Source organism: Tetrao urogallus (genome assembly GCF_951394365.1).
Source record: "Tetrao urogallus genome assembly, chromosome: 9".
Lineage (NCBI taxonomy): Eukaryota > Metazoa > Chordata > Aves > Galliformes > Phasianidae > Tetrao > Tetrao urogallus.
Genome location: NC_136822.1, coordinates 13,110,466 through 13,135,073, shown reverse-complemented (window position 1 = coordinate 13,135,073; position 24,608 = coordinate 13,110,466). Strand labels below are relative to the sequence as shown.

The 24,608-nt window shown below is 42.8% G+C and overlaps 2 protein-coding genes across 4 annotated transcripts in view; one reads left to right on the top strand and one right to left on the bottom strand.

Annotated features, from left to right (window-relative positions):
* The window catches only part of OSTN (osteocrin), a gene marked incomplete at both ends in the record, with an annotated part of 66,143 nt that extends 56,481 nt beyond the window's left edge, over positions 1-9,662 (top strand). Inside the window, 3 exons of the mRNA XM_079539731.1 lie at positions 5,348-5,446; positions 7,298-7,515; positions 9,578-9,662. Coding sequence (XP_079395857.1) covers positions 5,348-5,446; positions 7,298-7,515; positions 9,578-9,662 — 402 coding nt within the window. The remainder of the gene's footprint in view (positions 1-5,347; positions 5,447-7,297; positions 7,516-9,577) is intronic.
* Positions 9,663-13,920: 4,258 nt separating this feature from the next.
* On the bottom strand, positions 13,921-20,167 carry UTS2B (urotensin 2B; the record flags this gene model as incomplete). 3 transcript variants are annotated; one of them, XM_079539522.1, is made up of 5 exons in its annotated part: positions 13,921-13,946; positions 15,474-15,567; positions 16,106-16,143; positions 18,064-18,162; positions 20,014-20,167. In XM_079539522.1, the coding sequence occupies 5 exons, from the start codon at positions 20,165-20,167 to the stop codon at positions 13,921-13,923; spliced, it is 411 nt and encodes a 136-aa protein (XP_079395648.1). The 3 variants fall into 3 exon arrangements, with proteins under 3 accessions (XP_079395648.1, XP_079395649.1, XP_079395650.1); XM_079539523.1 differs by having other exon boundaries at positions 20,044-20,167; XM_079539524.1 differs by having other exon boundaries at positions 15,477-15,567; positions 20,044-20,167.
* Positions 20,168-24,608: the final 4,441 nt, after the last annotated feature.

The following is a 24,608-nucleotide window of genomic DNA, read 5'->3' as shown; positions in this document are numbered from 1 at the left end:
AATTCATCTTCATCAAGTAATTGAATTTTCTTCTTACGTGAATACCCTTGATCAGAACATTTAAAAGCTTTTATCCAGTAAATCAGTGTCAGGGTTTGATTCTCTTGTTAGCAAATTCCAATGCCGTTCTTGTCTCTTAAGACATTATCTCAAAGGCACATCTTGAAGGTTATTTTTACTGGCCTTGAAGTGGCCTATGTCTTTGTATTGATAATATATTCTGATAATATGCTCTTCATACCAGGTATAAAGATCCGTTTATGACTCCAATGCCGTTAGGGAAAAAAAATGCTTTTTCCAAAAGTAGAAAAACAACAATATATTTCTCTCAATTTTTATTGATACAGTACTTATTTTTATTTTAATTGCTGATAATGGCACTCCAACAACAAAGTTTTTAGTTCTCATGCTAAAGATGAAGGAAGAAAACTAAATGTGAAGTTACTGGAAACATTAGGAGAAGTTGGTGAGTTCAGTCAGTAAATATATAAATGATTTAGGGCTGAGAGTTTGTTGGCAATGAAGAATAATCTAACAATGTTTTGTTTTCCATTGTGCATACCAAGAATACTCACTCAACCATCTCACTTAGGAAAGGTGGAAATAGACTCTTCTCATTAACAGATGTTTTCTTATAATTCAAGTGTCCTTCTTATCTGATAGTCTCTGGGCTCCTAGATGTGTTCTGTCACTCTAATTGTGCCTACTGCTTCCTGGTCTCCTACTTTTATGGACTTGAAATGAGCTGGGAGGTTTTTAATTGCTATAATGCTGCTAGAAATGGAAATGTAGTCAGTTTTGTAAGATGTCCAACTTGTCTCCTTCCCACCCATTCCAAGGAAATTTGTCCCTGCTTGTTGCATTGGATTTCATTCTCTTTCTGCAAACAAGGAGGTGAGGATCACAACTGACTTTTTCCACTAGTGTTTTTCCACCTGTGTCAGTTAAATTTCTCCTGACAGGGCAGTATTCATTTTGCGGCACAAGCATTTGTTCACTTTCCATACTCTGTGTGGAAACCAAGGTGCCACATCTTCAGCCTTTCTTCTTCTGAGTGGTGTGATTCATGTGCTGTCCGATACACTGAGCCTGCTGTGGGCAGGGACCCAACCACCTCAGAAACTGTAAAGGTGACAGAAACAGCTGTTTATGTGAGCATCCACCAACAGCATCTGCTTCTCCCAGAAGAACAACTGTCAGTAAGTGCATCTGCATTTTTGATGGAAACTTCAGTAGAATGAAGGCTGGGATAATTTGTGTTGGTATGAAAACTCTGGTAGTTTGGGCCCAACACTGAAAATTGTATCATTAAGATGGAAATAATTGTTAAAATGAAGGTTTTGAAAAATAATGGCTGATCCCAAATGCCTTCTTGAGAAATCTTTATAGAATTTCATTTTCAGAAAGTGGAGCATTCTTGTCCCCAAAATATTGTCAGACCAAATGTTTTGTTTGGGGCACAGGTTATACCCAAATAGCTTCTAAGAATCACTAGTCTTAAACCTCTTGCACAAGTTCAGGAATTTTAAATTCTCTGTGTTTGCATCAGATGAAATCTGCCTGCAACTATTTATCTACGTAGTTGGGAAACTGAGAATAGAGGGGGATTGACATTGTAGAAGTTGGCAAGTGTCTGTGCTATATATCTAATAAATTGTATAGAATTGCTTAAAAATCTAAACCTACTCCAGGAAACACATTACTAATAACATGACGAGCCTGACTGACTGCCTGCATTTCATTATGTGACAAAGTCCCATGTCCCTTGCCTCAGTGTCTTGCTTCAGTATCTTTTTAGAAAGCAGTATGTAAGAAGTGCTCTGTATCTCATCTGTGGGATGAGAACAAAAACAACACTCTAACCTATCTTTGGACTCTGCTGTTTTTCTGAGGGTGGGATATATTTTGATTTTTCTCACTTTTCTTTGATATTCACGTGACTAGAAAATTATGCTTGAGATAAACACTGTCCCTTAGGAGTTTCTGGAAGCGCTAGGATTGCTGCTATGCACATATTTTTGGCTTTGTGGTAATGAAAATGCTCAGAGGATCCATCGTACAGCTTTTAAAAGTAGGGCAAATTGGTTTCAGCAGGAACAGGCTTATTCTCAGAGTTTCACAGAGGCTATTAATAAATTGTTCTTATGGCAAAATACTCACCATCGTGATTTTATTTATAAGGGAGATTGCCATGAGGGGTCCGGTCTGAGGCTGAGGAGACCGGTCTTAAGACTTGATGATGATGGAACCTGCATAGCATCACAGACCTTCCCAGCTATTGGGTGGTGAAGGTTTCCCAACACCATTCCAGTGCTCACACAGGAGAATGACTGCAGTTCTAATGAGTGCTACTGCCAGGAGTTCTCCTGTGCCCAGGGGACAGTTGGGGCTTGGCTCTGTGCGTATGTACAGCACAAAGCCTCACGTCTCCTGGGCTCAGCCACATCATGCTCCTTGCAAGAGCAAGGTCCTCATTTGCAGGTGAGCTTGGATGTGTCCCATGTTGGTGTTGTGACAGCAAGCAGAGCATAGTCATCAATATATGGTGGCAGCTGAAGTGAAAGATTACAGTGCAAGGCATGATGTCTTGCCTCGGCTCTCTTGCTAACAAGCCAGCAAGAAACATAAAGCTCTTGTGATTTATTCTTGCAGGATAATCTCTGTAGTAATGTGAAATATGATAGTTCAAATGGGTAAGAACAATGACAGCTGTTATTGTTTTTGACAGGCAATGGGCTTGGAGCTTGGTGACAAATTGCACGCTGTCTGGGCTTTGTTCAACCCACTTATCTTCAGGATGTCATATTTTTTTATTTTTTATTTTTGAAGGGGGTGTTGTCTTTTTTTTTTTTTTGTTAAGTCCTTTGTTTTGAGGTTGGAGACATAAAGTTTCTGTTTGGTAAAGAATTTTGCTTTTTTGTGATCTTGGAAAAAGGTTCTACACAGATTCCTTAAAAAAAAAAAAGGTTTGAAGGTTTATCCTGCTTTGATAAGGTAAAATAACATTGTCTCTTTTATCTTTAATTGTATTTTAATTGGACCTGCAACAAAGATACTTATTTGTATAAGGAATTTGAGTTTTGACACATTTCAAGCTAAAGCATCGTTATCACTAAAGCACATAAATATGTCTGAATTTCAGACTTGCAATTACATTTAGTGAAGGTTAAACCCTATTTTATGTCAGATAACACCAGGCCAGACCCTGAAATACTGAAGACACAGAACAACACCCCAATCCCATGATGTATCTGTGCAAAACCAGTGGAAAAATGATGGAAGAGAATGAGGCTGAATTGCTCCTTTTTCCTACTATGGTCACACTGCTACACGGCAATCCAGCACAACTGGACTTTATTGGACTTAGTTTTGCTCCCTTTTAAACCAGTGATATTGCTTCTCAGCTACTGATTTCCATTGGAGCTAAAGCCAAGTTTCAAGTCCTTACAATTTCCTCTGCTTCTAATTTCACTGGCGTCGAGTTCTGACCAGTTAATCAAATGTCTTTTGTGTTGCAGGTGCCTTAATGTTTATTTTGATTAGTGTACTAGCTGCTATTTTTAGCTCTTTGGTCCTAGGGATGAATGAATACCAGCACAGACTTTAAACCATGATAAACATGTGTTTTTAACCTTGCCATTTATTTTTATGTCTCTGTATCCAAATAATCAGGATGTGGTTACCTGTGAAGGTAGTAGACTACTACTTAGAATTTCAATGCACGCCCACGTACAAAAATATACATTGTAGAGGGCCAGAGCTTTAAAAACACCTAGCCAAACCCTTGTCTGGCTTTAATGGCTTTTCATATCAAACTGAAGGATGGTGTTACCACCTGGTTTGCTGCTTTGGCTTTGTCCTTTGATTCCAGTAAGCTTAGTCTGCTCACTGGAGAGATTTGCTCCATACAGATGAATCAGCTGCTTTCTTCCTGGCTACAACAGCCCCTCATGAACAGTATAAAGAAGATACGTGTAATGGGCTAACCAGATAACAGAAGCACACACAAAAACTTACTAGAAAGAAAAACAAGCAAGAAACAGAGCTTTGAGAAAAAGCATAAATGTTATATCTTGTTAAAACTGGATTCCAAGCACTTTTGTAGCTTCTCTCTTTTGTAGTGTGGGAAAAAAGTAGAAAGCCAAATACTTTTTACCATGTGTTCTCTAAATGAGCTTATGAGAGATTTGCTAAGCAAATGATAAAACAAACACTGTATATCATAGAAATGCATTCATACATCCTTTCTTTTCTTGCTTTTGCCAAGAGAAAGATCAGCAAAGAGCAGTAGAAGCAGACTTGAATTCTTCTCTGGGGCTGAACCTGGTAACAAATCAGCAAATTAGCAGGTATCTTGGCTCTAGAGGCCTTAGCCTAGCTCTTACTAACATCAGCTGAAAGATTCCCACCTGGTCACGTTGGAGGCATGTCAAGTTTTAAATGCTAGATCCAGTCAAGGACTGAAACAACATTAGCCTAAATCCACAGCTGAAGAAATGCCTGCATCTTCCTGATTCTGCCAAAATTTGAACCTTTTCACCTTACTTTGATGCTCTGCAGGCATCAAAATGCTGCTGGGGAGATCTGTGATTTCTGTAACAGCTTTAGGAAGCTGTCCTGAGTTTGGAGTGGCTCATGGCCACCTCTGCTTTCCAACTCACCTGGTTTTAACACAAGTTTGCATTCATTACTCCCTCCACTGCAAGGATGGCACGATTGTGCAGAAAGAAATTAAAAGCTTTTCAGGGTCCTAACAGAGCAGAAATCTGATTTTGTACCCATCAATGAAGGACGCTCAGTGCTATCTGGTTACTGTTTTTTACACCGTGGCCTTGTAAGGTGTAATATATTAACAACTATGGCACAGATTTTTCCTTTCACTTCTTAAGGGTCTTTTGAGGAAGGTGTTCTCTTCTTGTCTTTTCACCGTCAATCTGTATAAATTTTCACGACTGTTTGCTACCTGCTGTCTCTCTCTGGGGATGTGGCTATGGAGCCGTTGTAAGGGAACTGCTGAATCACAGCCTGAACCTCTGATTGATCACCTGAGGTGAGCAGTGAATCAGCCACAGGAGCACAGGTGAAGGCAATTCACCTGTGCTGCTGGAAGGAGTGGAGCCTGGCTGTGCCTCTCCTAGACCCATTTAAGAGCCGACTACCAGTGGAGAAGGATCTCTTCTGGAGATCCCTCCTTTGGAGTTTTACAGCAAGCCCAGGACACGGGTAAGCATTCTATCTATTCTCTTTTGATATAACAACCTGCTTAGCCAAACTCTCTGGTATATTTCATAATTATAGCATCTGTGCATTCATTGATTATACAGCCATTAACTGTTCTCTGTTGCAGATGCTGCAGTTCCAGCTTGTTGTGGTCCATCTGGCCCTTGTCATCACCCTGCTGCAGTGGCATTCTAACTCAGTGCTCCTTGCAGAGGCAGCTCCAGAGGTAGGTCATTTCTGGTCATTGTCACATAACGCTGCTCCTTGTAGGTTGCTCCTGGCTGCTATGTGTGCAAGATACTGTGATATCCAAACAGTACTGAAAGGGAAATAATGTGTATTGATTCTGCAAGGGACAAATCGGGAGCAAGATGGCTTCCCCAGTGAAAAGAGCAATGTAAATTGCATGGCTCTCAGAGGACAGACCAAATGAAGCCTCACTCTGGTTCATGCAGACTCTCCTGAAACACAGGATTTCCATGTGTTAAAACACTTTCTGATGACTTTAGAGAGAGAACTCTTAGCAGGGGGAAATGGGATGCTGGGAGGGGGGTAATAAGCTAAGACTGAAAGTTTCCCTAAAGACAAATAATAATGTGAATTGGAGCCACAAGGAGAGCTCTGATAGAACACTGCCTGCATAAAACTTCACAGTTAAAGGAAGTACAAGAGCCAGAAAAGAGAAGGGCCAGAGAAACTTGCCTAATTTGGCAAAGGAAAACAGTGGGAGAGCTCCTGTCTCTAGCTTCATCTGGTAGGATGTGCAGGGATTGCATCTGAAAATGCTTCTAGTCCACTCTCTTTTAAGTCACCTTGCCCTAAAACAGATGTGGCAGCAAAGATGTTTGTGTAATGGTTGCATGTCATAAAAATCAAAGGTCTAAAAGTTTAAATGGAGTAGCACTGTTTGTGTGGTGTTTTATGGTTCAGTTTAGGAGTTAGATGCATACTGACAAATACTTCTCTTCTGCCTTGCACACTGTCTTCAAGTGAGTATGCTTTGATTATACAAAATAATACTGGTTATAGAAAATAGGGCTTGGAGGGATCCATTCCTTGTACCAGCTGCTATTCTGATGCCACAGAGACCTGATATCTTGTCTCTGTCGATGACAAATGTTTGTGAAGTGAGTGTAAGAGCACAATATCTTCAGAGGCTTCTTGATCCAGATTCTGCATTGGATCAGGGTGTTCTTTTAGCTGCTGATGGAGCCGGAATGTCTTTAAAGTGGTTTAAAATCTTGCTATCTGTGACATCCTTAGACAATGCATTCTACTTCATTTTATGTTTTAAAAAAGTAACTCATTTATTTTAAATCTAGTGAATTCAGCTAAAGAAAGGGGGAACTGTTGGTGGGTTTTTTGTTTTTTGTTTTAAGAAATTGCTAATTTTGCTAGTCCTTACTTGACTCTTTGCTGTTCTTCAGTTTTTCAACCCTCTGTTTTACCCTCACCCCAACACTCATTTCTTTGCTCGTCTATGAAGTTGTGCTTTGTCCAGTGACTCACCATAAGAAAACCTTTGTCTACTTCTGATTACCATTTAACAGTCTCTTTACTTTTTGCAATTTCATAATACCCTTTCAAAGATTAAATGAGTAGAAGCACACTTAGTACTCAAGAGCAGAGGATGTATTTTGCCATCCACTTTCAAGCATTATTGCATTATTGTAGATATTTATTGCCCCTAATTGTAAGGGTGAGGGTTTTTTTGTTGTTGGTTTTTTTTGAAGGTACAGTTCTGTTTCAGACCTTTATAAAAGTTTTATAACCCTGAAAAGGAACAGAAATAACCGTTTAGTAGCCCTTGCAATTGAAAGAAGGGAAAATCAGAGGGCAGTTTGAGAACCTTCATGAAAGTATTGTTGCATCATTGCTCCTCCTCATATAAAGTCAGAGTTTTATATGATCTATCCCTGGTTATACTCATCAGCAGTAGGAAGTGCCACCACCACAACCATGGCATGGACCACTACTACTGTCCACAAGCATATTACATCATATTACTCCTTTGATTAGAATGTGCCTGAAATCATTTTTCTTCAGCAACAAACTAAATTGCTGTTTTCTTCTGCAGTCTTTGGACCCTTCTGCTGCTCTGGACATGGCAGTGCATCCTACTGCCAGTGAGGAGAAGTCAGCCTCCAGCCTGGCAGCCAAACTGCTCCTTCTTGATGAACTGGTGTCTCTGGAGAACGATGTGACTGAGACAAAGAAGAAAAGGAGTTTTCCAGGATTTGGTTCCCCAATCGACAGAATTTCTGCGACATCTGTGGACGCTAAAGGCAAACAGAGGTAAAGAACTGGGCCCTACCAGTGATAAAGGTGGGAGAAAGCTGTTGATATGTCATCCTGGATGCAAATAATGTAGCTTTAGCCACTAACAATTTTATTGCAGTTGTGAGATACGTCTGATCAGGGTATCAGAAACTCTTCAGAGATCATTCTGGCTGCATGACATATAGTTCTTCAGCTGTGATGGATAGTATACACAGTAGTTCATTTATCCTTAAAGTGTCATCTGGATAACAAAGAACATTCAAAGACATGAGTATTTGCTCACAGCAACAGAAAGAAATGTACCAAAAAAAAAAAAAAAGCAGTTTAAAGCTAGTTTCTTGGTCCTGAAATTATTTAAAGCCAATGTATGCCTGAAGTTCAAAAGCAAATGAGGCAGAGGTGAAGAGAAGGTTTGGTGGTGCACATCTGGAATATTGAGATGAAGAACATATTGTAAAAATGGATAGTCAGGATACAGAATGGTCTTCCAAGGAGAAAAGCTTCAAGATCTTTGTCAACTTATGACAAGCCAGGCTTTAATCAATACAGCAGTACACCATTACCTCTACAGTACAAGTTAAGAGATGAGTATGCTTTTAACTGAGGGCTGAAGAACAACTTGGTACAGGTGGTGAAAGTCTGAGGTAAAGCAGGCGGTGATGTTCACTATGCCTGAAAGAGCTGAATTGTCTTATTCCCTCCTTCTGCTGCTGGATGAAATCCCCCCATCTGTAATGTATTTAATAACATGCTTAAAGCTTAATCTGGAAATGGGAAGTACTCCCAAAAGCCAGTCAACGTATCAGTTATTTTTTTGTTGTGCTTTTTTCTTCTCTTGTGTTTCTTGTTATTTTTCTACTTATTCATCCAGCCTGCTAGTAGAATTTTTTTGAATATAACTAAAAATGGTAAAGTATAAAATTTTGAAGTCCTTAAGTAGAACTATTTATCTGTGTATCACTTTGAGACAACAAAATCAGTTTTGATTACTTTTTGGCACGTGGCTGGCATGTGGAAAGATACCCTGGAATTTTTAATTTATGTATATATTATTGTTAAGAGAGGGCACTTGAAATGGAATACATCACTTTACCCTTCGTAAGTGCTGAAGTTGGTACAGTCTCATTTGGAAGGCAGAAAGGGAGCAGCAGACAAGACAGTGTAAGTGGATTGTCCTGCTATGGCTACAGATGGCCACCAGAGGGGAAGCTCAGCCACAGAACCTCTCTCAGGCTGCTCAGCCTTTCTTGTTGATGTGATTTTACAATTTTACTGTTTAACTACAGACCACAGCAATACTGCAACCAATGCATATGCAGAATGCATCTCTTGTAAACCAGCCTGTGTTGTTACAGGGGGGCTGTAAGAAGGAAGGGGACAAACTCTTTAGCAGGATCTGTTGAGATAGAACAACGGGGAATGGTTTCCTGCTAAGAGGGGAGATTTAGATTGGATGTAAGGAAAAAGGGGTTGGTTTGTTTTACACTGAGGGTGGGGAGACACTGGCACAGGTTGCCCGGAGAGGTGATGGTACCCCATCCCTGGAGACACTCAAGGTCAGGTTGGGTGGGGTTCTGAACTGGGGATGGAGCTGTGGGTGTCCCTGTTCAGTGGAGGGAGTTGAACCAGATGTCTTTTGAGGGGTCCCTTCCAACTCAAGTGGTTCAATGCCTCTTTTTATCAGATCAGGCTCAGTATGACTTCAGCAGCTTCGGTCCCACTTGCATCACCTTATGCCTAATCTGTGTTGGAAAGAGTACTGCCTGCGGGGTGATGAACTGTGTAAAAGTGTTTGATAGATAGGATTTTGGGGAAAGGGTTCTGCAGGATTAAAACGGGGTAGTGCTTCAGTGCTAGTCTGTAAAGCAGGTGCCACTCTTATCCATTAATTTTTAAGAGAAGTGTTTTATTTTTAAGCTCTCACATCTTCAGCTGCTGCTGCACAGCTGTTCTGTCTGAATGGTAAAATTGTGAGTGGGATGAATGGAGGAATCAAAGATGTAGTAACGATTTTGGTTATTCCTATGATGTCTTTCCATAATTCTTTCCCTCCTTCTTTCCCATTTTCCCCTTGCAGGAAAGTAGTTGAGCTGCCTAAGAGACGGTTTGGAGTTCCTCTTGATCGGATCGGAGTGAGTCGTCTTGGCAACACCAAGGGTTAGCAGTTCCTGCAAGTAAGCCAAAGTGTCCGGGTGTGGGCAGGTTGGAGAGCCCCCCCTGCTCTTAATCACGTGGAAATGCTCAGGTCATGCCAGTAGGTTTGAAAAGGGAGCCTTGAGGAAGGAGGGCTTCTTCTATAACATGGATTGTGACACAGTTTAGTTTGAATCCTCTAAATCAGTACTGCTCCCGTTCAAGAAGTATTTATTAGCTTTTTCTTCTCCTTATGTTGTCTTTGTCTAATCCTTGCAGTTCTGATTTGAGAAGGCATAATGTTTACTGCTTTTCTGCCTATAGGTTCTTCTGTTCTGAATGATTGATGCCATACAGGAAACATCACAGAAATGCGGAAGATGCATCAGAGCACATCTTGTCATTGACTAATGATTCAACACTCAAGGAATTGACCTCCTGCAAAACCTTCTTCACGTTGTGTTTTACAAACATTGCATTTACAAATAGTAACTAATTCAGTTCATCAGATCAGAATGCTCTCACAGCTGAGCACAGTGCCACTGATAGGAGGAGACAGAAAAAAATGCATGGTTTAATCATATGGCATTTATGTCTTAAACCTGCAGAAATCCCTTCTCCTAGCAAAGACTGTTCGAATTTTTGGATTTAAAATAAAACTCTCTGAAAAGCCAACAGCAGTCCATGAAATGCAGGCAGTTTGCTTTGTGCATGTATTTCAAGAAGGTGTTTTTCTGTTAGATGAAGGGAGGATTTAATAGCTATGGGACAAATCCATATTGTATTTGAACTGCTGTTTGGGAGAAGACATTTACTGATATCATTAGGAGTTGATCTGAATAAGAAGAAAGAAAAAAATCTTAGGATTTGCTCTGATGCTTTTAACAGTCTTCCTTGCACCAAATTTAGAAATGTTTTCATTGTACAGCATATCCTGACATGTGGCGAGACTGTCAGCTTCCTCCTGTAAGCTAACAAATGCATTTCAGTCCTCCCTATGCATAACATAGGATAGTGTCCAAATATGAAGTCATCTACTTCCTAGGCCATCTGCATTGTATGCCTTATTTTAGTCTCTTGATGTGTGCATAGGGCATAATCTCATATGCAACTGTAAAAGTTCAAGCATTTCTTAGTCTGATAACGTGTAAACATGTGCCTGTTCTCTCTCTTTCAATTCAGAGTAAAACAGGTTATCTTGAATTCTGCTTCATTGCTTTTCACTTCTTTCCAGATCATGAAATACAGCTGAAAAGAGCTGTTGGCTGACATCTCAGTGCTCAGATTCCAAACTGATCTCTTCTAAACCTCCTTGTTAGACTATAGTCTACATCAGCTAAATGCCTTGGATTGCTATTCCTGGGTATAAATAATCCTTAGAATTGCAAAAGATGATCCACAGAAAAAGGATTATTTAGGAATACAGTTTGCTTCTCTATCTTACGACATACTTACCCTGTGTTAGGCAGAGAATTGCAATAAGGCGAGAGAGAAATAAGTGTTAATTTCCTGATCTAATGTGAGGCACCTGTCTGTCAGCTAACTGAATGAGTCCTTGAGATTAAAGCTGTTCTATGGTTTGGAACTTGGGCAATTGCCTCTGCTTAGGCTATAGTGGGCAATGAGGCTCCCATTCAGAAGGGCAGGCAGAATCCAGTGCATATCCCTGAGTCCCACTGTTCACTTTACCTTTAAGTTTGCAGATAAAGGATTTGGGACTGAGTGCTGATCTGAGATGAGGATTTTCTGTCTATGCTAGAAGCAAATCCACAAATGGACTCCAGCACAAGCTCAGCTCCCTGTCCTCTGGAGTCTACTGAAGCCACCTATCCTGAGCCTGCCCTGTAGTTCAGTAAACAGTTGTCTTATTGCACTGAGCTCACCCAGACAGTCTGCAGATAATCTGATTGCCAAGCAGCCATATGTATGGGCTAGGGGCAGATTATGTAAGTCATGTACTCCTGACCTCTCATATAGTTGTCTTTCAAAAGCAGCATGGACAGACTTATTGTAGGGCATATTTTGGAAGGCTTGCATCAGAGGGATCCAATGGTGACACATCTGATCTGCAAAGATACTGTTGGATAATTAAAGTATTTCAGCAGTCAGCTGGTATTAGTGTGGGCTTTAAATAAAGAAGGTTTTTAAAGCTTGTAGTTGGATGCAGAAATGTTCTCCATCTGAAGGAAAACATGAAAGCAAGTCAGGACAGAGGTCTCTGTGGTGGTGCTGCCTGAAACTGGGACCTGGAAGCTTCAAATCACTGCATGGGGAGAAAGCTATGGCCTTCCCGTTCATCTGCCCATCCAAACACACTGCAGTCTCCTTTAACATCCATAAATTGACAGGTGCTGTTTAGAGTATGGTGATGTCTGAAGGGTTGGGTACCATGATTTGCTTTCAAATAATACAAGGTAGATTCAGTTATCATGTGTAGTATGGAGGTCAACATGAGGATATACTGCAGCCCCGTATTGCCTGCTTGCAAATTCATTGTGATGATTTTTTGTTAACAATTCAACATGCTCAAGTAGAATGCCTGAGGAAAATCCTTTAATTATTGCCTGTGGGTCATTAACTTCAGTAAGTTTGACTGCCCAAGCATGGGTGAGGTGCAAACAGCCATAATGTAGAGGTGGCACCTGAGGAGAAGTTCTGTTCTGCATTTAGAAGGAAAGACAGGAGTCCTTGCTGATGGTGAGTCTAGTGAAGACGTCCCTACAGACTCTCTGAACTTGCAAATGAATTGCTTTCAGCATTGATGTTCAGCACTCCAGCAGAAGCAGCCAACATAGCAGCATGTAGGGAACATTCGAGTAGTCTGGGTACTGTGAGCTTAAAGGGAAGACATGCCCTTCTCTTAGCAATAGGCCATACTTTTTCCTGCATTTGTTGCTGTTGTGAGGGTATGTGAAAGTGTGTTTCCACTTAGCTTTTTCAGGTTCACAAATGCAACCCAAAAGGGGAAATTTCTTCTGAATCACTGCTTTTTTTTTTTTTAGTGTAACGTGGTAATTGGTACTTTGGGAAAAGTAAAGTTCTGGATAATACGTAGCATGCAAGCTGCAGTTAAATGACATGACTACATAGGACTGGAGAGTCAGTTCAATTCTAGTGAAAATCAGTCCATGCTTTCACAGTGCCTACTGAATTCTGCTGTCATCTATACTACTGGAAATCTCAAAGCAAACATCAGTGGCTTCAAGATTTATTCTGAACTTAGACCTGTGGGAACATGATCCTTCTGCTTTGCAAGTGAACTTAGATAATGTGATTGTGATTGGTGGATTGTGATCACTTCCTATAGGACAGGTGCAGAGAACTGACAGTTTGACAGTTGGATCAGATCAGATGTTCTTAATGGTCTGTTTCAAACCTTATGATTCAGTCAATTCTGCAGTAGGAAAAACCGTCTAGATCTTTTTGGGGTAAAGCAGGTAGAAGTGAGTAGGGATGGTCCAGTCCCATGAGTAAGCAGTCCTCACACATGCCCATGTTGTGGCTAAAGAAAGGACATGCTCCTGAGGCATATTAAAACAAACCTGCCTTGCTCTAACAAGGTGTTTAATGGGAGCTTTATGATCCATGATGTAACCAGAGCCCACATCCATGGAAGTGTACTCCCCCTTTAGGCCACTGGCGGGAATGAGAAAGAAAACAGCGTGTGCTTCTGTGCAACAGAAAATCTTTATTGGAGTGACATCCAAAAGATCCAGACTTCTGTGCCCGTCCTCCCCCAAACCTACTGCATATGTTGGTGGGACATGACAAGGAACAACAGCTCTGGCTCAGCAAGCCAAGGCAGGCAGCCCTGAGCCCTCCCATTGCACCCAAACTGCCTTCCTTTCCTGTCAGAGGGTGCTGGGGCTTCTGAGACCTGCTCATGGGACACAACAGAAAACCCAGGCCCCACCGTGAGCAACGTCTGCAAGTGGACAGAGGGCCGAGCTCAGGGGGCTGGGTTGGTGTTTGGTGCCTTTGGAGACCTGGTGAGAAGGGCAAGAATGTATGGTGGCAGCAGTCTGAATGGTACAGCACGTGAAGTTGGGGAACATCTTCCAAGCAGAAGACCTTGGATGGTGAGGCCTGGAAGGAAGGAGCAGCAGAGGTGGCAGGGAGCTTCCTGCACCTATTGTGGTGCCTCTTAGACTTGGCTGTGGTGCAGTCACAGAGGGTGGCATCTAAGTTAGCAACGAGATGAGAGAACAGAACAAACTCTTAACACATTAACACCCAGCACGCAGTTTGGGGAAGGACCCATCTTCTTCTTCAAGTCCTAGCAGGCCTTCAGATGCAGTATTTCCAAAAGCAGGCTGGAGAGGAATACAAGAGAAGAGTTTTAGCATCCGAGAGACTTTTTTTTCCAACTTCCCATAGCTTCCTGGAGTTGGTTTCAAAAGCCCAGTATCCTGAGAGAGTTGGAGTGTTAAGAGTTCGTATAACACTTCTAGAAGGTGATCCTTTCAGTTTCTTAAAGTGTAAAGAAGGGGTCATGATTTATAATGGTTTGCTGTTCCTTTTGCTCTATTTCACTAATGTCAGGAATCAGCTTTTTCTTTCTTGTGTACTGGTACTACACATCAGTTCTGCAGCCTCTGACTTGTGGGCAGGGCTTCTCACCCATGGCTGATGGGAAAAGCAGGATACTGACCTGGAAACACCTGATGTGGACCCTACAATTACTTTTAAAAGCTCAATCACTATAGCATTCTGCTTCCAGCTGTCTTCCAAAGAGCACTTACCACTGTGGGATCTTACAAGAAGAAAAATTAGGGAATTATGTGGATTTTGGTGTTGGAAAAAAGTAAGTGTATCGCCAGTCTGCCTGGTTCTTTGAACTTTGTACAGGTATCAAGTGTGAGAAAGAATTTCAACTTGTTTTTTTGTAGGAGAAAACTTCTACTAAATCAGCAGTGCTCAGGCTGAGACACAGGCTCCTCCCAAAATGGATAGACAAGACAAAGGCTCTCTGCTCTGTTTTCTGGCAGAATCTGATTTAAACCTGACTGGGAGAAGCAGTTTTATGTATAGTTGATTCTCCCAGACTGGTGGGAGCACGAATGAGATAAGCCAAATTAATGACAGTCTCCAAGGTTGCTTACAAATTACAGATTGTCTAAGCATCACCTAAGCACATAAGCCAGCCTTGCACGGAGGGGGATGTTCCCTTGCCTGTCTGGCAGATTGTCAGCCTGCATGAGCACAGAGCATGTGGGGTAAGGGCAGAAGGAGCTCTTTTGGGGTGAGGCCAGATTTGCAACTAATGACTACTGTTCTACACTGTCCCTGCTTTGTGAAGGAGTCCTCTGCTGCCAACGTGAGCAGCATGTCCTTGTGCTCTTGGGCAGCCCTGCAGGAGTGCAAAGCTCCCAGGATGTGCTGCAGAGAACAGAGGGGCTGACTGGGGACACAGTAGCTCTTAGCTCCCTGCATTCCTGCTTGATTTCCTCATCCTTTTCTTTGCTTCTTTTCAGCAGCTCAAACAATTGCTGCTTTTTTCTCTGCAGGGAAGCAGTGACCTTGGTGGATGTGGACGCATGCAGGCCACATGCCTCATTATGCCTCCAGCACAAGCTTTGTGCCCTGCAGGAGAGTGAGGGGTGCCCTGTGGGGATATGTTCCTACTAAACTGCCCTCTGAATAGCTCCATAGTTATTCTCAGGCTGCTGCTCTAACTGCTTCTGGTGAGGTCCTGAGTGCCAATATACTCTATTCAGAGCGTGCTGGGGGCATGCTTATTGTCACTGTTCTGCTACAGATAGGAAATGCTGGAACAGGGAACTGGATGGGATGATTGCTGCCAGCCAGACCCATAGGCAGGCCTCTAACCCAACACTTACCACGTTTTTTGGGCTGGGATGCTGAGAGACTTTCCAAGGCATCGGCCACCTCTGACCCTTCCTCAGCTGAGAGCTGATCCTTAAACTTCAACAGCTGTTGAGAAACAAATGCAGCAGTGAGCAACTGCTCTGTCAGGAGGACGGGACTCAACACATCAACACAATGTGGTAGAGGCAGGCTGTAGGCAGCCCTGCAGGCAGCACCCACAGGAGCAGGACTGTTTCAGGAGGATCTGCTCTTGGAGCACCTCCTTGTGTCCTCCTATCCACAGCTTTTGCTGACTTGCTTACTATGTGAAAGCCCAAAGTGTTTTGCCTCCACCTGCAGCTTCTCTTTTCTAGCAAACTGGGGAGGCTCAGGGCATGGGCTGCATCTGCCTCGCTGGTAGGGAACACAGAGAAGTGCCAGGCGGGGGAAGGCATGCAGGGGCCATGGGTGCTGGAGCCCAGCATGGATAGAGGAAGCTGATGCAATGCACAGGCAGACACCAAGACTTGCCCTTCTCCTTCTGTCTTCCACGGGGATTTCTTTTAGCATCTGGTTTTTCTTGCTTTCTTTTTTTTCCAACTTAGCTAGGGTATTATTTATGCAACAGTAGACGTGTATGTGTCTGTGCATTTGCTTCTCTCACCTGTTCAAAGTCGTCAAATTTCTTTGCCAGCTCCCAGTCTGCAAAGGAAGAGAGTCACACTGGTAATTCCTAAAGCTCAGATCTGATGTAGCTTCTTCATGTATGGTGGTGATGAGTTGATGGTTGGACCAGATGATCTGAGCAGTCTTTTCCAGCCTTATTGATTCTATGATATCTCCTGTCTATAGGTTGACAAGGAAAGACCCATTTACCCTTTAATTCCTGCCCAGCCTCTGCTGTGCCCTTCTCTGCTCAGCATCTGGATGCCAGGCACCATCTTCACGGATCATCAGGCTGAGTTCTGCACCAGGCTGTCTAAAGCCCGTGCACACAGATGGGCAAAGTGAGATGCCATGAGATGTCAGGGAGAGAGTCAGGTTCTGTGGACAGAATCTGAGGCTCCAGCTGAAATGGGTTAGCAATAGGAAAGCTGCAGGAGAGATTGTGGGTTTCCCATCTCACTCCTCTTGAAGGGTGAGGGACGCTATTCCAGGGCCAAGCTGAGGTTAAAAGCAGTTAATGATTTTGAATAAGATAGCTGAAACAGTTTTGAAAGGAGAACACAAAGCCGTCAGCTACTTTGCAGTGCCAGTTTGTGAAAATATGCACTAAAATAAGCAGAAGAGACAGGAAATTGCTCAAGAATGTCTCTGTTCAGCCCAGGAACTGAACACCAGCCCTGGGCTGTCCGTGCTGTCTGCTCCTGGCAGGGCAGTGGGTGTTGGTCTGCATCTCCTGGGGGATTTAGAAGCTCATTCCCCTGACCTCAGATAAGGCTTCAGCACACATTGCCAGACTCAGGCTTTTTTTTAACGTTTGAAACTAAGGAGAAAGGTGCCAAAAAAAGAACTGCCTCCGTTCTCAGTTTCTCCTCCAAGAAAGGAACAGTTTACTTGAAAACTACTGAATATTTTCTGATAGATATAAAACAGAAAAATCAGCAGTTCTTAAGTAAACCCATCACACCAGAGTGTTGGGGCTATGGGCAGGTAGGGGGGCTCAGCTCCTTCCCTTGCTTTGCCAGCAACATCCACAGGCAGATTCCTCTTAAATGTGTCTTTATGCATCCATAAGTAAAAAGTGCTCCTTAAGAGCTTATCGTTATAATTGATTTTATTATTATTATTCTACACATTTTTGCCTCTTTCAGAATTTCAAGTGCTGATTTTGGCTCAACTTCCCACAAAGAGTAAGCTTGGCCAATGGCTGCTATGAATAGAAAATGAGCAGCGGTCGAAATTTGGAACGGATTATCTCAAGCAGAGGGAAGGAAGTTAATTTATGGAGGATGCTTTGAGAAACTGCCTGCTGTAAATCCTCTGTCTGTGCTCTGCTCGGAGATTCATTATATTCAATTGTCTGGCATAAAACGCAGCCTTTCCTCCAGGAGTAATAAGTGCAATAATCCATAAAGCAATCATAAAAATGTTATTTTTTGAATGCGTCCCCTTTGCAAGAAGAATGCCTTTGTTAGTGTAAGGACTTGATTTATTTGTATTTATCTATTTGTCCCTGGATTGTTTAACTACTGCCTCACTGCATTAACAAGGGGCTGGGGAGGAGCACTGAGTGATTTTGATTAATGGATTTCCATGGTAAAAAATTTTCTGAGCTTCATTCTCTGTTGTTTTTGCAGGGAAAATCAGCTTCCTGCCCTCAGACCACCACCCATGGCCCAGCCCCTTCCCACACTGCAGTAGCCGTGGGAAGTTCTGACCTCGTTAATCCATTTGGTGTTTGCAATTGCTGTGTGCAGTGTCGTGGAATGCCCAAGTTTCTCTTTAGAGAGCCTGAGTTTGGAGCCTGTCCCAACACACAGGATGGGCTTAAATTTGGTGTCTGTACATGTAACACAGAGAAAAATCTTGACCTCCTCTCTGCAAAAAATCTGAGTTGATTCCTTACATCCAAAGCATTCATACAGGAATGAAGCTTGATCTCCCATCCCCTTTGCTTACCAAAATTTCCTGGTGTCCTCCATGCAAACTTCTTATTAAGCAGAGGAAGCAGTGTGTCCTTGTGATTTGTATCTTCTCTCTCCGGAAGCACTCGGTTATCTGCAGCACATAAAACATGTCATTCTCAGTCTCTAGTGCCAAAACGGATGCACCCTCCATCCCCCAACATTAAGACAAAAATTAAGGCTAAGACCTCTTCTGCAAGCACTCCCCTTATTGCCCCATCACCCCGTCCATCTCCCCAGGGCTGGTGGAGGTGGGAGATATTCCTTATGTGTGCATGTAGCTGAAGAGCCGTGCAGCATTCCATCTAGCCCTGTGCTCACCCAGCGCTGGGGCTGGGCTCCCTGGCTGCCTGTGGTATTAAACGATTCATTTTGCTCATAGGCAAAGTGTGGAGGAGTTTAAAGCGAGCCTCTTTTTCTCCAAGGAATCCTCTTAACGGTTGCTGTCAGCCATGCCTAATTTCCTTCCCTGTTTTCCAGGAAAAATCCTCCCCAAACTGCTTTCCTGTAGCAATTTGGGCTTCTGTATGAGGCCCATTTCGGGAGCTTTCTCAGTGGTTTTTCTCTAGTGGTTGTGGCTATACCCTCAAATGAGTGGTTGTGAAGGTCAGGGCTTCAGCAGCATCTGATGGACACAAGGATCGAATGAGCAGACTGGACAAGGCTCTGGGATGCCTCTAGCTCTGCCTCTTTCGAGGGGCATCTGGAACTTGTGTGGTGCATTCATTTTTGGAAGGAGCATAAAATCGCAGAGTGACCATTCCCCCAAATCTTTTGTCTAACTCCCACACCCAGACCTTGCCAAACCCTAGAATATGCCCACAAAATCCACATAAAATGCAAAGAAATGATGCAGAAAGACATTTTTTCTCTTCTCCTGGGATCTTCAGGACTTCACCTCAACCCCTTCAAGGAGATTAGAAGGGAGCAATGGGTCTCGGACAGCCATCAGACCTACATAGCTGTGATGAGATGAATGCAAATAATTTTGATACAGACAAAACAAAGCAATGTGACAGATGAGTCCCTGAGATGCTCAAGAGTGTGTGAGAATGCACCCCAAGGTGATGCCTCCAGTATATGTGTGGCTAGGTTTGCCCCCACCTAATGGTGCAGCTGAAACCGAGTGTGATTTCAGGAAACAAACCCGAGGAGCTGAGCAGGGCTATGCACTCTGAAAGACCTGCAGTTTGTGTGCTATAAACCTAAGCCTGAAAGACAGTTACAGTGTTCAAAGAGCCGCTTTTAGTCATCTGAGGGATTGGATACAGAAAAAAAAAATACATATATGTATATAAACACTCTAGTAAAAACTAAACAGAAGCTGTATTTAGAGAAGGTGGCCTCAGGAATGTTTTGGTTGTCATTACAAAAATAAATAGGTGATATAAGAGGAAAAATCATTTGAAAAGCAATGTTGTTTCCTAGCCTATATTTAGCCGCTTTAATTTTTTTCCTGCTGCCAAGTCTCTCTAAGAAAGAAGATTAATGATTGACATTTTCCTGTGGAATAAGTTCAAGCTAAGATTAATTTAAATTATGGGAGAAGAACATATAAACAGAAGTTTTGTGATTAAAAAAAGTTCAGCAGCACCCTACTCCTGACATTTAGGAGCTGTCACATCTCATATGCTACATATTTGGATTGCTGCTCTCTGGTATTTTAATGTAATATCCTTGGAAATTTTCTCTCAGGAAGAAAGAAGAAAATACCACTACCAGATTTCACCAGATCTGCTATTTTCATTGTTTAGCAGTGTGATATATGAATATGCGACCAGCCGCAGACCAGAAGTATGTGCTGATATGATCAAGTCCCTGGGTACTAGCCATGTTGACTGATTATTTAGTATAGCTCATGGTTGCTTTAATTTTCTTGCACGGATAAGCAAGTGTTGCATGGCCATGACAAGCAGCAAAGCAAAGCAAAAAGATAACGACCTACCTGTGTCATCTAGCCTGTATTCCAGCTTACCTAGTAGGAAAAAAGGCACTCCATGTGTAGATGGGACATACACAGTCATGGCCAAGATGGCTAGCATTCCGAGGGACAGCTGGATGGACCGCATCTTCTCCACGTACCCACCACCCAAAAGCATTCTTTCTTCAAGCGCGGTGGAGGACTTCAATGCAACCCAGTGCCAGATGAGCTCACTTTTAAGAGGCAGTGGATGTGCCGCGATTGCAAATGGCCTTTGGAGGAGGGGAGAAAAATATCTCTTGAGATATAATTCAACCTGTCAATATGATTCACTCCTTTGGGAGTGGACAGAACAACCCAGTAACAGACGTCAGATGGAACCTGTTCAATATATCTCATATCAGATTGATCTAATGAATTTTGATGTTCCCACAGGCATGCCCTGTCCATGCACATTGATGTACATTCCGTATGTACATCCATACGTACATACATTAAGAATATTCTTTCATGGCTGTAGCTTTAATGGAGTTCAGGCATGAGGACTTCCACATTAGCAGGGAAGATCTGTCTAACATACAAGTTGCCATATGTCACCAGTTTGGACAGAATCAGGTTAATGGGTTTTTGTAATTTATCATCACACTTTTTACTGCCTGTATTAATTAATGTGAGGTATAATGAGTGCTGAAATGCTGGGAAACAGAGGGGGAGAGCTCTTTCCATTTAAGTGATTGGAAGATATTGAGTGTGTCTCGCTCACAGTGACTTATGGCTTTGTCAACGGGAAAGGCATCACATCCTATTTTGGGATTGTGTCTGAGTGGGGGAGTGCAAATTTGGCAGCAGACATGGAATACATCAAGGATGGGCAACTGTCTTCTTTTTTCTGGGGAAAAGAAGCGGAAGGCCAGATGCCAGTTCTGTCCACACAGCTATGTTTTATTAGTTTAGAGCAGAGTCGTGAGGCACATTGCACGCATCCCATATTTTCTCAGGACATCACCATGTCTTGGCTTGGCTTCTCTTTGCTGCTTGTCCATCACAATTGAGCAGGGACCTGCTACAAGTTTTATATTACAACCTTGACAAGAAAAATGCTATCACAGTAACAGCGCTAGCCTTTCTTCTGCACTTCTGCTCCTTCTGCCAATCATCATCTGCAGCACTGAATCATTTGTACTATACTTTGGCCAAGCTCTGACTTGTACATGCACTCCCAGTGACTCACCTCTTGTGCTTTTTGGACTCCACATCATGCCAGATCACCCAATACAGCTTCATCTGATGGTACCTACACTTCATCTTAAGTAAAAAATAATGTCTTTTCCTTGTTTGGGCTTTTGGCTTCTGATCCCTAACTTTCCTTTAAACTTGTTGTGCAGCTTAGATGGTTATAGGATGACTTGCCCTTTAATATTCCTTTTAATATTTATTTTTTACTAAAAAATGGGGAGTCGAAGCTTAGATTTTTTGCAAGTGCCTATGAAGCTGAATGTGATCCTTCCATTAAAAAATGCTTTTCTACTGAAGAAACGGTCCCATTTTTTCTTCTATAGAGACAAGTAAAACCATCCTGTCTTTCCTCTCAGTCTTGTGAACCAACACTGTATCTTGAAGTACTACTCTTCTTTCTTCATAAAGTTCTCTTTGCACCGAAGGATGCCCACCTCCTACAGGGAGCACATTTCCAGACACCGCTCTCCCTAAGCTATCCATGGCAAACTGGTTGGCGGTGGGCAGCCCCCAAGAAGCAGAGGCCATAACCTGGTGAGGTCCATCTTGCATGGGAGTGCAAGGTGGGCTGTAGTAGTTCTGACTCAAAACCATATTCTTAAGGAAAGTTAAGTGTCGTTTTGCTTGATACTAAATGGTGTCCACATTTCTACCAGTCTGTGTTGAGACTGGCTGTGACATTGATTTTGCCTTGATGTACTGATGGATTTCTCCATCACACCTAAGCCTTTGCAGAATCCACATATCTCTGGCTGTTTTTTTTCCTACTTTCCTACATCATTGTTTATTGACAGGATCTTTCAGGAAGTTGGAGTTGGAAGAGCTCTGGGATTTTCCCTTTCACTGTAGAGAAAATGCAGTTCTGGGTCACTGCAACTGTTCAGATCCCAAATCAACTTGCAAATGCAGTGTGCCAGTCCTTCCAAGAGAGTGCTGTGGTGAAAGTAGTGGACTGTCATTCTCCATTTACACAGTAAGAGGGGTGAGAGGTGGATGCTCTCAATGAGTGGGTAGAAAGATGCCTGACAGCCACTGCCAGACGCTAGTGACGTTTTGCATTTGTTGCAGTTGTGGGAGGATTGACTTGAGGCATTAGGTTTAATTAACACTCTCACCTAGTTAATATCTTTGCTTTTAGCCCATTTGTCTGAGTACTGAAAGTATTACTGCATTTAATTGTTCTTATATATTTTATTCCCAGTAGAAAAACAACACAGTCTCCATATTCTCTCAATTACTTCACTCAGCAGTAACATCTACTACATCCACTGAGCATGTGTCTACAGCTAAAACACATCAACAGCCCAAAGATGGGAGCTCTGTCCCTAACTTCCATCTACCTGAATCTCTTCATATAGAAGCTTCTCTTTACAGAAAGCTATGCAATTGTCAGGTAATTTAATACAACCAATTTGGAAAACTGACCAAAACAACCAGCCCAGAGGATAGGGATGGAAAGACCTTGCCCAAGCAGATTGGATGCTGATAAGCTCAGCTGTACCAGCTCTGTATGCTAGAGATGAGGCATTAATAGACTTTAGTGGGCTTGATTAGCACCAGCTGTGGCCTTCACCTGCCCTCTCTTCCCACAGGCTGAGGAACTCTGTTTTCCTGGGTGAGGAATGCTGGTTAGTTATATCCTTGGCCATGGCTCCTATTGATCTGGTTGTTGAACTAGAAGCTGAATTACTAGCTTAACCTCAGACCTGTTCTGTCAGTATGGATGTGTTTGTTGCTCACTGGGTTGTGTTTGACCCTCGTTGTCATCACTGGGCCTGATTCTGACTGGTGGATTGAATTCTAGCTTGACTTTGAACCTTCCTCACCCTCACAGTCTTCTTTAGTGATCCAGACTCTTGGTTGATCTGAATGCTCACTCACCCACTGTTTTCCTCAATATACTGAGCCTTCTGCTGTGCGCGTTCTTTTCTCTGCTATGCAGGTCAGCCTGACTTGGAGCAGCCTTCAGGTATTCTGTATGAAATTCCAATTTCTGTAAAGTCACTTTCAGCTTTGTTGCTAACTTTAATTGGTCTCTCTAGAACAGATGGAGTCTCCAAATAGCCTAGTTTAACCCCAAAGCAGTAATATGTCTTATTTCAAAGTAATTGTCAGACAATAGGAGTTGAACGGGTTTCTTGGGCCACTTGCAAGATGCAGGAGGTAGCGTAGAGCTACTGAAAGCAGAACTTGAACCTTGCTTGGAGTGGCATGTTTCCAGGACACTTTGTGTGCTGCACATTTAGCATTTGAATAGGGGGACGATTTCTTGTCTTTTCCAGCACTTCTTGAGAGCATATGAAAACTTCACGTGCACTGTGTATTTCAGGTAAGCCTCAGCAGCATTCATTTGCTGTGGTCTTTCTGTCTCTGCTTAAACTTTGTTTGCTTGGTCACAAGGCAACCAGCCTGCTGTGGCAGGACCCGGGAGAAAAGAGCCCTTACTTAAGGTTGGGAGGAAGGGTGTATTAACTGTCCTGCAGTCTGTGCACCAAGAAGGGGACTTGGCTGAAACCATGTGCTCTCAGCTGGTGGAGATGGGATTTTTTTTTTATCCTGCCCCATATGTAGGAGGAGACTTGTCTGACTGCTTCCTTGCTTAGAGTGTTTCTAAGGCTATGACAGGCATGGGAAAGAGGAGGGGACAAACTGTAGAGAGGAAAGCAGGCAGGATGCTAAAGAGACCATGAAAAGCAGGGAGGAGCTAGGAGCCTTTCAGCATGAGGAGGGAGAGCTGCTCTCTCAGCAGGGGTGAGGTGAGTTTTGTACACAATTTCAGAAAGGCAGGAGTCACTTTGCTCCCCATCCCAAGCAGTGGCTCACAGAACCCTATTCCCTCTGACCACAAAACAATTTTCCTCCTTGGTAGTCCAGTCCCTGCTGTCCTGTAGCATCTGTTCTTCCCTGCACAACCACTGTAGGCCTGACAGCATTGGTGTGTCTTCTCTGTGTTCCAGTTCTGTCTGTCCTTCTGTCTCTCCAGGTGTTTCACCTGGTAGGAATTGAAGTACAAAGCACTGAAAACTACCCTGTCCTCTGTGTCCTTCACATATTTGTTCTCTGAATTCTCCTCTGCCTATGTCATTTCTACCCTGGAGTGAGCCAGAAAACAAAACCTGCTCTGGTCCTGTTATATAAAGCACCACTGGAAGGCGCTCGGCTATTCTGCTGTGGACTGATGCAAAGTCCCCAACAGAACAGCACAGCTTCACTGCAGAAAGGAATTAAAATAATGTGCAGCTCCCTGAGAGGAGGGAGTACATAACGGGGAGGGAGATGTAGTTATAAAATGAGATTCTCTGTTCCTCAGGGGACTGTTAAAACCAGTCAATATTTATGAAGCTTTTAGTCTGACTCATGCAATTTGTTCCCCCTTCTACGTG